This window comes from Sceloporus undulatus, chromosome 2 (genome assembly GCF_019175285.1).
Source record: "Sceloporus undulatus isolate JIND9_A2432 ecotype Alabama chromosome 2, SceUnd_v1.1, whole genome shotgun sequence".
In the NCBI taxonomy this organism is placed as follows: domain Eukaryota; kingdom Metazoa; phylum Chordata; class Lepidosauria; order Squamata; family Phrynosomatidae; genus Sceloporus; species Sceloporus undulatus.
The window spans coordinates 66,218,960-66,235,971 of NC_056523.1; the positions used below are offsets into that span (position 1 = coordinate 66,218,960).

General features: G+C 38.6%; 1 protein-coding gene across 1 annotated transcript in view; it reads right to left on the reverse strand.

Moving 5' to 3' along the window:
* ATG7 (autophagy related 7) overlaps positions 1-17,012 on the reverse strand; it is a 167,606-nt gene that overhangs the window by 128,305 nt on the left and 22,289 nt on the right. The window contains exons 7-11 of the mRNA XM_042447472.1: positions 14,920-15,064; positions 12,235-12,393; positions 3,961-4,155; positions 986-1,189; positions 449-564 (exon numbers count right to left, since the gene is read on the reverse strand). Of these exons, the coding sequence (XP_042303406.1) occupies positions 449-564; positions 986-1,189; positions 3,961-4,155; positions 12,235-12,393; positions 14,920-15,064 (819 nt within the window). The remainder of the gene's footprint in view (positions 1-448; positions 565-985; positions 1,190-3,960; positions 4,156-12,234; positions 12,394-14,919; positions 15,065-17,012) is intronic.

Here is a 17,012-nt window from a genome sequence, read left to right on the forward strand (position 1 = left end):
AGGTAGAGCGCCCTCCCTCCATAACTGTCATCTTTCAGCCAGTGAGGGAGAGAACAGGCTGGCTCAGTGTCATCAGGAGCCCTCCCTCCGGTCCATCTGCCTTGGTCCAGGCTTCAGAGGGAGAGAAGAATGCTGGACCTGATCCCCTCCCCCCCCCCTCACCATTCCCTTCTCCTTTTGTGTCATGTCTTTTAGATTGTAAGCCTGAGGGCAGGGAACTGTCTATTATCCCCTCTGTTGTAAACCGCTCGGATTCCCAGTGATTGGGCGGTATATAAATAAAACCTATTATTATTATTATTATTATTATTATTATTATTATTATCATTATCATTATCATTATCATCATCATTATTATTATTATTATTATTATTATTATTATTATCTGTTACAACAAGGGAGTTGTAGGCTCCCTGTAGGCAGCTTACCCTTACCCTTCTTAACTTACCCTTCTGGATGCTGTAAAATGGACACCATTAGCTCCACAGCAAGTGCTCCAGCGATCATGGCTAATCCTGGTCTACTAACTGTGCACTGCTGATCTAATGTCCGGTCTCTGGTGGACTACGAAGGAACACAGTGGTCACAATATTACACTTCAAACTTTTTAATTTTTTACTGTAACAATTGTACAAAGCATTTAAGATACTCATTCCTAAACAAATGTTAAAATAATTCTTATCTAAGCATTTCATTCTAAGATTTATTTAAAATGAATCCACCTAGTTTCTTTCCACCAAGAGAGGATTCACCCAGCTCTTTGAAGCAGAGGGGGGAAAGTACATGGGGCTGTAGGGAGGACAGGAAAGCATTACTGATTGTCCCCTTCCCTGTTTAGTTGATGGCAGCCTACCATTCATGGATGGGACCTGGTTGGATTCTGTCCTCAAAGTACTGGCAGATTTCAGGGAAGGGATTATACTAAAAAAAATCAAGAGCCATAAACACAACTCAATGAGTGACAGTTGACATGAGGTGTACTTACGTCTCCTGGTGCAACAACATCATTGCAGAAGTAACAACCAAGTTTGTAACCAGGAATATTTGAGAAGAGAGATGATCCCAAAAGATCAGTTGAGCCAGAGGGATTGTTACAAGGAGAATCGCCCACCTCTTGATGTTTTGGTTTCTTTAATCCATGTCTCATCACAACAAATGTGTCAAATCCCAAAGCAGCATTGATGACCAGCTGGACAAAACATTATAAAGCACAGAGATGGATACTCAAGTGAAAAGCAAAAAGAAAGGAGCAAGAATTCATTTACTATTCTATGCCAGTATTTTGTAAATGTTATTTACAAAAGAAATATTAAAATGGAAGGCATGCCAAAACAATGATGTGGTACTATGAAATGAGCTTGGAGCCTTTATGTATTGTGATTCCTTGCTAGTTTGTAGCAAGCCACAGTTTGATGCTAAAGCAGAAATGGAAACAAGTCTGGCCTTGAGAAAATCAGGAGTGGAAAATGTAGTTTGATTCTTGTTTTGCATTTTGATTTGCATGGTAAGCACAAAGCATAATTTATCAATTTTGTTATAATGGCAGAAGGGAGAGGAAAAATTGTTGTCTGCAAGAAAAGGAGAACAGTATCTTCCAGATGATTCTTAAAGAGTAATTAACATAGGGCCTGAACAGGCCAAAATAAAGCTGCTTTGGGTCACTTTGGAGGTATGCTGTTTAAATTATGCATGCGTCCTAAGAGGCCAGAGGACTGGATTATTATTATTATTATTATTATTATTATTATTATTATTAACCTTTATTTATGAAGCGCTGTAAATTTACACAGCGCTGTACATACAATCTTTTTAGTTAGACGATTCCCTGCCCTCGGGCTTACAATCTAAAAAGACATGACACAGAAGGAGAAGGGGGTGGTGGAGGGAAAGGGTAAGAGGTCCAGCAGTTCCTCTCTACCTCCAAGACCTGGACCAAGGTAGATGGAATGGAGGGAGGGCTTGGCTTCATAATGGATGGTTAATCTTCTTCCAGGGAAAATAAATACTCTCAAGTAGGATAATACATATACAGTACATAGCAATACAGGAAATGGTTTGATAAACAGGCACCAAAAGAACATCAAATAGTAAGCGACAAAGCAACTGGAGCGCAGCTTTGCTGCAGCTTCTGGCCTCTTAAGATGTGTGTGCCATTTAAACAGCATACCTCCAAAGTGACCCAAAGCAGCTTTATTTTGGCTTGTTTGTTCGGGCCCATAGTGACCAAGCATGGTTTGGTGTTATGCCTCAACACTGGAAATCTTCATCTTTCACATATCTTGTTACACTGACAAACGTATCATGTGTTAACTGAAAGAGAAACTCAGTTGCACATCTTATCCACTGCTCTGGTCAGGTAGTGCAGGCTCAGGCTTTTGGCCTCTCATCTGGCATGCAATCTTCCTCTCTTCCTCCTGCCCTCTACTTTTCCCAGTATCATTGTCTTTTCCAATTATTCATATCTTCTCATGATGTGGCCAAAGTACAACTGTCTCAGTTAAGTCATCCTGGCTTCCAGGGAAAGTTCAGGCTTGATCTGTTCTGGAATCGGTTTGTCTTCTTAACAATCCCCAGTATCCTCTGCACACTTCTCCAGCACCACATCTCAAATGAGTTTATTTCCTTGCTATTGGCTTTCTTCACTGTTCAGCTTTCACATCTGTACATGGTGATGGAGGATTCAATGACTTGAACGACCCTCACTTTGGTGTTCATAGTTATGCCTTTACACTTTAGGATCTTGTCCAGTTCTTTAATTCCCTTTCCAATCCTAGTCTTCTTCTAATTTCTTGACTATAGTCACCTTTCTGATCAACGTTTGATCCCAGGTAAGGGAACTCTTTATTTCTATTTTATTGTTATCTAGGATGAATTTTTGCAGATCTTCTTTAGTAATTATTTTTGTTTTCTTGATATTCATCATTAAGCCTACCTTGTGATACTCTTCCTTGACTTTCTTCAGTAATTGCTCAAGGTCTTTATTGGTTTCTGCTAATAGTATTGTGAGTGTGTGTTGTTTACCTTCAAGTTGTTTCTGGCAACCCTAAAGCGGACCTATCACAAGATTTTCTTGGCAAGTTTCTTCAGAGGGGGTTTCCCATTGTCATTTTCTGAGGCTGACAGACTCTAAGTCTTTGCTGGTTTCTACTAGTGGTATTTTGTCGTCTGTGAATCTTAGGTTCCTTCCTCGTGTGTTTACTCCTCCTGCTCCAAGTCTATGCCTGCTCTGCATAAGATATTTTCAGGATACAGGTTGAATAAATAGGGTGATAGAATGAAGGCTTGCCTGACCCATTTGCTGATTGGGAACCATTCTGTTTCTTCATATTCTGTTTTAACAGTAGCCTCTTGCCCTAAGTACAGATTTCTCATCAGGACTAGCAGATATAGTGGTGCTCCCTTGGCTATGAGCCATTCATAGCTTTCCATGATCTATACAGTCAAATGCTTTGTTATAGTCTATAAAGCACATGGTGATTTTATTTTGGAATTCCTTGGCATACTCCATTATCAATGATATGTTTGCAATGCTTGAGTGAGGCTTTTACTTCCCTTTCCAAAATTTACAAAAATCCAAATAAAAACACAAAACACAAAGAAGATGACAAGAAAAAGGACCCAGATCAAAATTCTATTATGACAGAATTCACACTATCCATGGACAGAGCAGGGACACAGAAATGTGTCCCTGGATGTTTGGCCACAAATGCCAGCCAGAAAGACCATTTTTAAAAAGCAGTACTGAATTTAAAATTTGAATTTTAAAGTGGTACTAAACAGATGGCATTCTCTTTCTGACAGCTATACTGTTGTTCCTTCTATACATGACAATTTACACCCTGAGAGGGATTTCAGGCTAGCTGCATTTAAGGACACAGATACTTGTAAATTTTCTGTAGTTTAAAAATTTAATTCATGTTTAAACAGCATAGGAAGGCATCTGGGAGACATGCACAGTACCTTTCTTTTGCTGGCTGCAATAACTGCAGGAAGCCATCGACTTTCCCTGGTGTCCATTAACAGAAAGATGACATCATGAGCATCAATGAGCTCTTCCAATTGTGCTACATCTTTGTGAGCCTGTTGCAATGTAACTTCAGAAAAATTCACTGGATGACCTGGCATTGGGATACTCATATTAAAACCTTCAGCATTCTAAAAGGGAAGTAAGCACAAGAGAGATACACAGTCTTTCACTGAGAATATAACTTAAAACATCAGGGCCAAGGCAGGACATTTCCATTTTTTAGTTATAAGATTGTAAAGCTGTTTGGCATCACGTTTATTTGAAGTAATTACACCGTACATTATAAGCGCTAAATTTTAATTTTTTTATCCCCAATAATTTTTATTACACCATGTATAACACATATTGTACAATCGTGTTTCATATTATAATTTTCTCCCCTCCCTAACCCCCTCCCAAATAAGAAAACTGTATAGAGAAATTTACAATCCAACCAAATTAACAATCAGTTTCGGAGATATGGAAAATATTATTGATTATATTATTAACTTCTTCATACCCCATTTTACCTTTCTTGTTCTTAATTACTAATTCCCATTTGTCTTCCCATGGTTCTTTAAAGTTTTCCCCAATATATTTTAATCTTCTTTCCCTAAGGAAGTCGAATAGTATATATTCTTTTATATATTTAAATAAGTAAGCCTTGTTCCAATTTAATTTGTTTCTCCATCTATAAGCAATCACTGCATGAGCAGCTTTTAGAAATTGTTTTGTTACATATTTTTGATTATTGTGCAATCCTAACTCCCCTAAATTGAGAGTTAGGCAATTTTCTTTACTTAATTGTATTTCTATCCCTATTATTGTATTTATCTGATGCTTAACCTCTGTCCAGAATTTTTGTACAAATAGGCATTCCCACCTTTATTTATTTATTTATATAGTGCTGTAGATTTGCACAGCTCTGTACATAAAACAACAAATATAAAAGAGTAAACCTGCCTATGGCATACAATCTAAGAAATGATAGGATAATGCAAATAAAACACATAGCAATACAGGAAATGGTTCAATAAAACAGGCAACAAAAAGAACATCAGATAGCAAGTGACAATCACGTAATGCCTGGGAACACTTCTCTGAACAGGATGGTCTTCAACTCCGTTTTGAAGCTGGTTAAAGAAGTGATGGCTCTTGCTCGAGAGGGAAGAAGGTTCCTGGAGTGAGGGGCAGCAAGTGAAAAGGGGCGAATCCTAGATGGGGCAGAGGAAATCCTGGGCTGGGATAGCCGACTTTGACTACCAGAAAGGAGGGCCCAAGTGGGAAGGTGAGGAGAAAGAAGGTCTGATAAATAAGGAGGGGCCAACCCATGGAGGGCTTTAAACGTCGCCAGCAGGAGCTTGTACTGAATACGGAAAGGGAGGGGGAGCCAGTGAAGGGATGCCAACAAAGGAGAGATGTGGTCAGAGCAGTGGGCGGATGTGATAATGCGTGCAGCTGAATGCTGGACAGAAATTAAAGGACGGAGGTGAGAAAGAGGAAGCCCAGCCAGGAGGACATTACAGAAATCAAGTCGTGAGATCACTAGGGCATGGACCAGGATCTTGGCAGTAGAGGCGGAGAGATATGGTCGGATTTTGGCAATATTGTACAAAAAGAATCTACAAGCCTTGGCTGTGCTCTGGATCTGAGGGATACACGACAGAGAAGAATCAAAGATAAAACCAAGACTGCAGGCTTGCTGGACTGGTTGAATAGAAATGTTGTCCACAGAGACAGAAAAGGAGTGTTGAAGGGTGGACTTAGGAGGAAAGACAAGAAGCTCCGTCTTGGACATGTTGAGCTTCAAACGCCGATGGCGCATCCACTGTGAGACAAGACAAAACTTGCTGTTCAAGCCTTGGAGAAAGGTCAGGGGTGGAAAGATACAACTGGGTGTCATCAGCATACAGATGGTAGGAAAAACCAAAAGAGCTAATGAGTTTATCTAAGGACAGTGTGTAGAGAGAAAACAGAAGGGGACCCAGAACACATATGTATATATATTACTTTAACTCCATATCCATGCCAACATTTAGATTGAAGTTTGTCATTTGTAAATGCTAATTGGTGTGGTGTCCTATACCATTTTCCGATCATTTTCATTTGTTGTTCTTTTACATTTGTGTTTTTAATTTTAACAATTTCTTGTAGCCAAATTTTAATTTTATCTATATCAATCAATAAATCTTTTTCCCAGTTCATTGTCAATCCCTCTATCATTCTAAATTGGGTTGTTAACATATTCTTATAAATTTTTCCTATTAGTCCTTTAACCCCTTCTAATTTTTTTTCTAATAATTCATTTTGGCCACCAATATTTAATTGTATTTCATCTAGCAATTTTATTATCCCTTTTATTTCAATCAAATATTGCTTTCCTATTAAAGTAGTTAATTTTTTCTTTGGCATTGTAAGCTCTAGTTGAACCACAATAATACAATACTCATTTTAACTAGTATAAAAATAATAATAATCAGGCAATATCTCTGATGCGTTTAGAATCACTGCCAGGTATCTGTGGAGATTGCTTTAACCTCATGCTTTAGCTGTAGCACAGAACAGAGGCAAAAGAATGGCACATCAATGGATTAGTTAAGCTAACAGAGTATCAGAAAGAATAGGCTTCACTACAACAGAAAATAAAACATTACAAGAACACGTAAAGCCTGATAAAAATGAAAAACATTATAAGAAAGTTATTATCATTTTTATGGACCCATGATAATGGACAGCAGCTTTAGAAATAGTTAATGCAAGCTGACTGTGCCCTGACAAAAAGAGATTTAACAATGTAAGAACAAATAGCTTATCCAGCCGTCCAATTTCTCTTGACAGATTGTGCAACTGTCACTGATCCACTCAGACTTCCCAAGAAAAGCAAATCAGTTTTCTAGCAGAGTGAAACGTCAAGCAATTAGAATTCTTACATCAGCAAATGTAATCGCTACATTACAAAGATGCCATTACATTAATGTCACCATGACACAACAGTCAAGCAAGCAAGCAAGACACACCATTTGTCTTCCTTCTTCACAATTTGGAATGCCCTGTCAAGCTCCCACTTTTGTGGCCTGTTTTCACCCATCCCTGTCCATGCATTTTGTGTACTTAACCCATCCAAACACAAACCCACACAGCCCCGCCACAAAACTCCAGCCAGCATTTTGAAACAAGAGTAATCTTGCCTTGCTATATTATCTAGATGCAGAGAGTACATCATTTTCTGAGGCCAAAGTTAATAAAGCACTTAGAGAAGCTCCATTGCTCTTGCATAAACACATACACACACACACACACACACACACACAGAGAGAGAGAGAGAGAGAGAGAGAGAGAGAGAGAGATTAGGATAAAAGATACAAAGTAAATGTTTGCTGAAGAAAATGGAAATTTTACTTTATGATTTTTCCCAACTCTGAAATATGAAGCTTTCTTCCACTATAGCTAAAAAATACTATTATTTGTAAGCAAGATGGTTAGAACAAAAAGTTTTTGAAAAACATAGGACTGAGAGTAACAAGGATTTTCTCTTAATTTTTTCCCTTGTGAATTACATATGCAGGTGTTGAATTACAGAATATTTCAGAACAGTCTAACTTGTCAATTTTAAGAAAATTTAGTATTTCAAGAACTATGTTTTCCAGGGTGTTCACGCATTTTGTTATTTGGGGCCATACACAAACAGAAAACAAGACAGCACTAAAAAAATAAAAATAAAAAGCACAAGGTCACCAAAAGATACAGTACTACAAATGAAAACTTTTCACTCTTGGTGCAACTGAGTTTATTGACCAGCAGATGGCACAAGAAAAACAGCCCAGTATGAAAGGATAGTATCTAAAGCAGTATTTGTGAAAGAAAGAAAGAAAGAAAGAAAGAAAGACAGAAAGACAGAAAGAAAGAAGCACTTCACTCCACAATTTACACTTTTTACACATTACACTTAGGCAAGCTAAATATATTTTGATTCAAAATTGTTTATTTTGATTTTTTCAGTTTTGGGGAATGGCTTATGTCTGATAAAGAAGACCTTGTAGTCTGTTAACGCTTTAAAAGTTAATGTATTTTTGTAACCTAGTTACATTATTTTCAAAATCAATCACCTATAATAGTCTAAACCAGTGGTCCAGTGGTCTCCAAACTATGCCCTTTAAGAGATTTTGGACTTCAGCTTCCACATGTTGGCCAACAGTCCAAATCCCTTAAAGAGTACAGTTTGGGGACCACTGCCCTAAACAGACACAACAACCCATATTTTAACATCCCAGATACAAAGTGCATTCTATCCACTGTACTTATATACCGAATATTTGCTCAATTATGTGATCAACCCACTTCATGGCCAATCAATTTGCAGCAGCCAGAAGCAGAAAAAAGGGAGAAAAAAAGCTGACATTACACTATTTTTATGAGCACCTATTGTTTTAAGTGATATTTCATATCAGCAAAGCAGATTTACTCAGGAATTGTTGTCTATACAGCTATTAGATAAAACACAGATGTATTATTATTATTATTATTATTATTATTTCTTACCCACCTCTCCCCATGGATCGAGGTGGAGGACAATAAGCATGGGGAAGAACTGAATATAAGGACTTTACAACTTGAATCTGTCCAACTTATAAAGAATTATCCTTAAGAATAGGAAAAATATACATTTCAATTAATGGGATTTTAAATAGAGAAGTGCAGTAGTCATAGCAGGAATGCATTTGCACAGCTAAAAGTAGTGTGCCAGCTGTGCTCATTCGTTGAGATATCAGATCTGGCAATGGTGACACATGACTTGATTACATCCCGTTTGGACTACTGTGACATACTCTACATGGGGCTGTCTTTGGAAACTTCAGGGTGTCTAGAATGCTGCAGCCAGAATGCTAACCAGGGCTAGTTATCGGGAGCATATACTGTAACTCTTTTGTTGAAACAGCTTCACTGGCTACTGGTTCATTTCTAGGAACAATGCTAAATACTGGTCATGATCTATACTGCTCTGCATTGCTTCGGTCCAGACTTTTTGAAAGACTATGGCAGGGTACAGACCGCCTGAAAGGGGTGGTCTGCCAGTGCCTTGTTTTGCTGCGCGAGGAAGCTGCAGCGGACAAACTGCGTGGCTTCCTCGCACAGCAAAAAGAACCCGCAAAAAAGTGGGATCTTTTTGCGGCGCCATTGTGACATCGCAGTGCACCAATGGCACACTCACAATGTCACAATGGTGTCGTGATGTCATGTCAAAATGGCGGTGCCCATCCGTACAGGGTACCGCCATTTTGACGTACGGAATACGTGCTAGCAATGCCCTGAGGTGACCCTAGCACATATTCCTTACGTGCTAAAAGGCCCATCTGTATTGGGCCTATATCTCTCCATACCAACCAGCAAGGGTCCTAAGATCTAGAGGGGAAGGCTTTCTCTGGTCCCACCACCATCACAGGCTTGGATGGTGAGGACACAAGAGAGATCCTTCTTAGTGGCAGCCTCTCAAGCTATGCTTGCCCCCTCCCTGTTTTCTTTTCGTTGCTAAGCAGAAACATTTTTTATTTAAGCAAGCTTTTAATGCTTAAGCAGGTAGGATTTTAATATAGTTGTATATTTGTTCTTAACTTTGCATGATTTTTAATCAGTCTTCTAGTGTTTTAATGTGGTGTTTTAAGAATTGGTTTTAAAGCTTCTTTTAAACATTTTTAATTTGCCATGGAAGCAAAATAAATAAGTAAATAGAGTAAGTGAAGAAGCAAGACACCAGCAGAGATTGCCAGACAAACCAAGCCACAGAACTGAGTAATTCCTGAGAAGAAGAAGAAAATCAGCAGGAGATAAGACAGATGCAGCTTAGCTTGATGTACAGTAGTCAAGATTTGTTTCTTGTCAAGACCAAATAAGTCTATCACAAACCATCAGCAAGGAGTTTATGAAGGAACACAGAACCCTCAGTTGTCATAATTATTGCAGCAATCCACCATACATTTTAATCTGTGACCTTCTGCTGCAACCTAGAGACTGTCTTTTCAAAAGAGGCATCCTTCATCATTAACTTGATACTGCAACAGCAAATCCAAGCAAAGCATAACATTAAGAAGAACAATGTCTGTTTAGAATGGCTTTTTTTCAGCCTCTCTTCCTCAGCTGTACTATCAGTACATAAGGAAGAGCACTTAATAAAAATATCTCCCACCTAGTCTGTTGGCCTGCTTCTCTCTTACACATTTTAGAGATAACGGAGCTACTTTTGAAGGCCACTCAAAGGTTAGACCAGGGGTAGGCAATCTTTTTGAGCCGGGGGCCAGGTTGCTGTCCCTCAGACAACTGGGAGGCCAAAGCCAAAATATAAATAATTAAATGATTTTTTAAAAATTTTAAATAAATAAATAAACCGGGACAAATGTAGGACAACATTTTCAAATGGTGGACACTTTTTTTTAAAAAAAAGTGGAGGGCACGCAAAAAAAATTTGCTGATTTAAAAAAAAAATGTTAATATAAATGCATGTTTCTGAGGTGTCTATAGACAATTGCCCCCCTTGCCCATGCACGCGAGAGGCCAAAGGCCCAGGTGGCAATCAGCGGCAGGACCAAGCTGGGGCCAGTCCCAAGGCCTCGCCGGGCCGCATCTGGCCCGCGGGCCACAGGTTGCCTACCCCTAGGTTAGACAATATGTCTAACAAGATGTCAGTGCAACCCGGGATGGGGCAAAAAAGATGTAAGGGTCATTTAATTGCTGCTTCTCGCATGACCCAGGACTAAACGTATTCTAGCGTAATTAACCTCTTGCCAATCAACCAGCCCTACTTCCATACATTGGTACAATGAGCATGTTTTGTGGCTGGCTATTCTTGTTGAAGGTAATTATTTTAATATACAGCATAATAATATTTCTACTACAGTCCCATAAGAACACAACCCTTGGTCTTTTCCTGGCAACAGGCCTAGTATCTCCATTTTTATCTACAGGTCACCTTCTTATAACAAGCTGTATTATGAGGTTTATTTTAACAACCAGAATATTAATAGCTTGAAAACACTCCATATTAAAATTACCAGCATCCCTGGAGTTCCACGTTTCAGAAGAGGAATGATTAAGAGTCACTAAGTGGCTAATGAGTAGCCCCTACCTATTCAAGAATTACCACCCAGGCAGTTTTATTTTATCAAACGAACATTAAGAGAAATATTGGGCCACAACCAGGAGTGCAAAATACAACTGCCGCTGTTGACTTTAGATCTGGAAACTATACATCTTGTTTGAATGAGAAGTCTCTACAAAAGGTGTGAAGCAGCAAGAACACCTGTTGACATAGGCAGAGTGCCTTTTCCCTCACTGTAGAATGGCCAGAACCTGCATTGATACCTTGGAGAAAAGGCCCCCAGGTTTAAGTCCAAGACATTTAAGTAACTTTTAGCCTTGGCACCTATCAATTTTACAAGGGTGGGGAAGAAGAGGAAAGAGGGGGATCATGATTCATCAGTGAGGAGGAAAGTCCTCCACTCATTACACATTTAGTCTCCCATCTCTTTTGCCAGCCTTCTAACTTCTTTTTATATCTATCACATGTTTCATACTCCATGGAAATATATTTTCTATTTTCCATGATTTATACTCCAAATGCACTACTTCACACAGCACTCTGATATGCCTCTTTCACATGCTTTGAGGGGTAAAAGGAAAAATTGTGCAGAATGTCAGACCTGCAACATATTATGAGATCCAAGACATACAAGCATGCAACATATGCAATTATGTTTTCTCATACATTGGGAAAGTTGCAGCTGAACAGATCCATAATTCTCCTCTTTCACCGGAGTTTTGAAAATATGATATGGGCTTGCAGACAAACAATAATGTACACAATCTGTTTCCACTCCTTTGAATGGAAATTACTATTTCAAGAGGTTTGAATTGAAAGCAAACTATGTTTTGTGAAAACTCCAGTTAAGCAGGTGCAAGAGCAAGCTAATGATCTGCTTATATGGGAGAGAGAAAGTGCAAGAGAAATCAGACACTGAAAAGAGAATATCATGATTCCTAATTAATCTTAATCCAAAAATTGTAGATTTGGGGATGCTAATCTAAACAGATACCAAACACAATACTCCCCAAAATGAATCAGACCAGAAAAGCAGGGCATATACAAGCAAACCAATGAACACACATCATATTTTATGACGAGAAATCCTTGATCAAAAAGGCTGTTTTGATCAATAAATTGCACCTATTTTACTCACCACTCCTGGGAATATTTTCTGGAGCCTTTCCGCAGCTGCAAGTGCTTTGGATTTCCCACCGCCAAGACAGTCTTCAAATTCATAGAGTGGCTGCCGCACGGGGTTGGAATAAGAGATCTTTGCATTGTCCACAAAAGTGATTTTCCTGACTCCCCATCCCTGAGAGAAACCATAAGAACTGAGTTAATTATTTGAATGATGTATAAATGCCACTTGGTAATTAAAAAAACAAACACTCTGTATCAGTTTTTCCCAATGTCCAAACAAACAAGACTGCCTGTTTGACACTGACTGTGTAGGTGCTGCCTCTCATCTTCAAAGAGACCCAATTCAAGTTATGTCCATATAGTGCAGGTGCTATATTGTCATAGCTGGATGCTCTCTCAGCTCAAAGTGTTTGAAGAATCAAATCATAGAATCATAGAATCGTAGAGTTGGAAGAGACCACTAGGGCCATCCAGTCCAACCCCCTGCCCATGTAGGACAAATGGATCATATGTGTTCTGTCCATGTCAGCACCTATTTAGACTGCTGACACTAAAATAACTGATTAGTACCCATGCTGGTCTGGCAATTCTGCACCTTTAAATGACAGCAGAATATTCAGTTATGATAGCAGAGTCAACATGCCACTCTGCCACTCCAACAGGACATTCTTTCAATCCAAAGGTTACTTTTACTTCTTATCCACAGAAGGCCCCTAGTCACTGACATCTGTCCTGCTTTTACCCTTTTAACACCATCTTTAAGAGTGTAAGGGCCAGGGTCCCATGTATCTTCGCAAACCAATTCTGATATTTTAGATAGCATTTAAGTTCTTGTTTATTGCTCACAGAAATCACTTCAGAGACAGACATCTAACATAAAATAAATTATAACTTTTACTGAATAACATTAAGAAATAGTCTCTTGGATGATTTATTTTAAGCTTAATAAGGTTACTTCATCATCAAACACATAATAAGCTTTTAAATAATTTTCAATTTACTATCTCTCTTTCAGCAGGATTATCACCTGGCTAGCCTCTTAGTAGACTAAACTAAATCAGTCAACTGCCTATGGCTTTCTGACTTCCTGTCTGCATCTCACTAACTGACTGAACCACAGTCCCAACTGAATTGAACTGAACTAATTCTCCTGTCAGAATCCTTTATCTGATGTGAACTGAAAACCCCTTGTCTGAATCTCCTCAGACACACACTCCAGCTTTTACTCACAGCCTTTCTGAACTGTGACTGGCTGCTAGCAAGTCAAGTCTGTCTAGCCACTCTGTCACAGCCACTGTGTGAATCAGACCAAAAGACACATCTCACTAAGGTCATTAATTAGTTTACACCACCTAAGACAACTACCTGAGACTTCTCAAGAAAGGCCATCTCATCTGATTAGAAGTACAGTGGACCCTTGTTATACGCTGGGGTTTGGTTCCAAGATCCCCCATGGATAACAAAATCCGTGGAAGCTCAAGTCCCACTAAAGATAATGACATAGCAAAATGGTGTCCCATATAAAAAATGGAAAATCAAGGTTTGATATTTGAAATTTGTACTTTTTTGGAACATTTTCAAACTGTGGATGCTTGAATCCGTGCATTAAAAAATCTGTGTATAAAAAATCCATGTATAAGAAGGGCCAACTGTATTATGCTACAGTATAGCCTTCCAAACATTGTTGGACTACAACTTTCATGAGTCCGAACCAAAATAGCCAATAGTGAGAGATGCTGGGAGTTGCACTCATTCTGTTGTGTTATTCATTTTATTTTTCTTGTTGCCGGGTTGTTACTGTTGTTCTGTGCTTCCAAGTCAGCTTAGGGTGTCTCCATCATTTCTTGGCAAGATTTTTCAGAGGAAGGTGGCCATTGCTCTTCTTTGAAGCTGAGAATGTGACTTGACCAAGGCCACCCAGTGGGTTTCCTTGAGCTCAGTGAAAGGGGATTTGAACCTTCCTAGCCCAACACTGAAACTACTACACCATATTCTCTCTTATTTTTCTTTTTGCAGTATCTTAATCAAGACTCAGATTAGTATTTTACTTCTGCAATAAATCCTCAACCTTTTACAAATTAAAAACACTATATGAACCAATCTTTCTTTCTTTTTTCTTTCTTTGTGAAATAAAGGTAACATTTATTCATTATAATGCAGTGATAGTGAACCTTTTACAGACCAAGTGAACAAACTGCAACCCAAAGACCACTTATTTATCACGAAGTGCCACGTTCCTCTGGCTTTCTAGTGACAAACTGGTGAACTCTGTGCTGGGATGACAGAGCGTGTGCCCACAGAGAGGGCTCTGAGTGCCATCTCAGGCATGTGTGCCATAGGTTCACCACCACTGTTATAATGCATAACATTTAGGATATAATTATACAAATGTTTTAATCTCATTAAGGAGACTATTCTGTACCAATTTGTTTCCTGTATGCTCACGGTGCTCATGAGAACCATCTACCTTTAGAAATGGGGAAGGAGAAGGGGGATCCCAAAGACTCAGCAACAGACAAAGGAGGTGGACAAAAGAAAGCAGCAAGAAATTTGATTTCCCTTCTGTGTGAATATTTACATATTAATTGATTTACCCATTTTGCTTCATGGGTTTTTATGGAAAATTACAAACAATAGAACATCAGAATTTATTGAGTTTGAACAAAATGAGAATTTGTGAATTAGCTTCAGTACTTGCCATCAAGGTTCTGGCTACACTACAACCCAGCGTACCAGCTCCTAGGAGAAGACACTTCACAGACACAACTTTCTCCAAGTCAAGGGTAGGCACCAACCGCCAGCACATCAATTTAAGGTTAAGGTCTACAGATGATTCTGCTAACCTAAAAATCAAATAGAAAATAAAGATATAGTGGATCATCCTTCTCCTCTTTTGTAGAAGTGAGGAAAATGAAGTGAATTATGATCTTTGGAATAGCGGTATATAAATAAAACAAATTATTATTATTATTAATTATGACCCCTCCACTGTCACTCTTCTCTGAAAATATCCCTTCTATTGTTCCATTTTAACTTTTTAGAAATAATCCATACTGCTCACATTTACCAAAGAAAGGTGGTTGCAAATTCCAAATAACATAGGACACATCTAGGACAATGCACAAAAGGAAATCATAAGTTTGGGAATCTAGGGTTACAACAACCATTTCTTCCTAAGAAAGTACAGGACAAAATTTAAAAGTTATCATCTAAGGTCAAAAATGAATTTAGTCACTCAGTCAGTATGAGTGTCTGTACATATAAAAGAAGAGGAAGTAGGCTCCAGCTGTTTAATGTGGGCAAATTTCAGCTCCTAGGCCCCATGCAGCCCCCAATGCCATTTTCATGGTTCCAATGGGACAAAGTGCCCCCAAATGATATCTATGGGTGTGGAGGGCATTTTTAGTATGTTTCTAGCCCCACCGGACCCCAAGGATCAAAACATTTTTTTTCACTTTTTTCTAAATAATAATTTATTTATTTATTTATTTATTTATTATTGCCTCAGAATGCCTGAAAATGCCCTTTGAGGTGCTAGGAACGCCCCAAACATGCCCCAATGTCCCCTACAGGACTCTGGTGGAAAATACATTCATTTTTGCAGGAGCAGATGTGGTGGGGATGTGGACCTTTAGCCTCCCACACCTGCCTAACTTGATCTATAGCATCATCATTTAGAGAAAGCTGCAGGTATTATCCACCTAAAGCAGATGGAAGGTGCAGGCACTGTTAGTTCCACCTAAAGTAGGTCTACTGAATCATTTGCTCAAACAAGGTGTCAATCCCCAGCACACCGGGGGGGGGGGGGGGTCTCCGAGTTCCCACATCTGACAACCTGAGAACCATTGCTCTAGGGTACAATTTAGAGGTGGCAATAAATCTCAAAAGGCCTAGTCAGCATGTAATGTGAGATGAATGGGCACCAAGACTATTCCTTCATTTTCAAAATCCTCTGCAACAAACATGCATTTAAAAACTATGTTGAACCATTTCCTTGGAAGCAGGAAATTTGAAAGCAGCTATCATAGCAATTAACTGTACACAGTTTTCCAACATCATACCACCCTTTTCCAACATCATACCAATTCAGAAGTTCAGTGGTGCCTTAAAAAACTTGACTGTATGCATTGCCCTTTATAAAACAAGCCTAGATGGTATACAATAAGTAAAAATCCTTACACTGTCAGAAACGTATTATATATATTATCCTATTATTTCTTAGATTGTACTCCATAGGCAGGTTTACTCTTATATATTTATTGTATAGATATATATATTGTTTTATGTACAGCGCTGTGCAAATCTACAGTGCTGTATTAATAATAATAATAATAATAATAATAATAATAATAATAATAATGCAAAACCACAAAATGATATAGAACCATAGAACCATAGAGCTGGATGGGACCACAAGGGTCAGCTACCCAACCACTTGCCATGAAGGAATATACAACTAAGGCACTTTTGAGAGATGGTTATCCAACCAGAGGCAAGGGTTGACTTCTATTTAAAGATGTCGAAAGAGAGTCTACATGATAGTCAACAGATTCTTTAGAAAAAAAGGGAATACATTTTTTTAAAAAAACGATATAGACTGAATAAATGCTATAAATAGTCAGTAAACAAGAAACAACCAGAACAACTGTCACTCCAGACTCCTGACTGTTCTAAACACTGCAAAATTTGGCCAAGACAACAAGTCCCAATCAATCACTCCCCTTCACAAAACACCAAAATCAATAGTAGATATGTTTCCTTTGGACACACACATATTTCCACTGATGATTG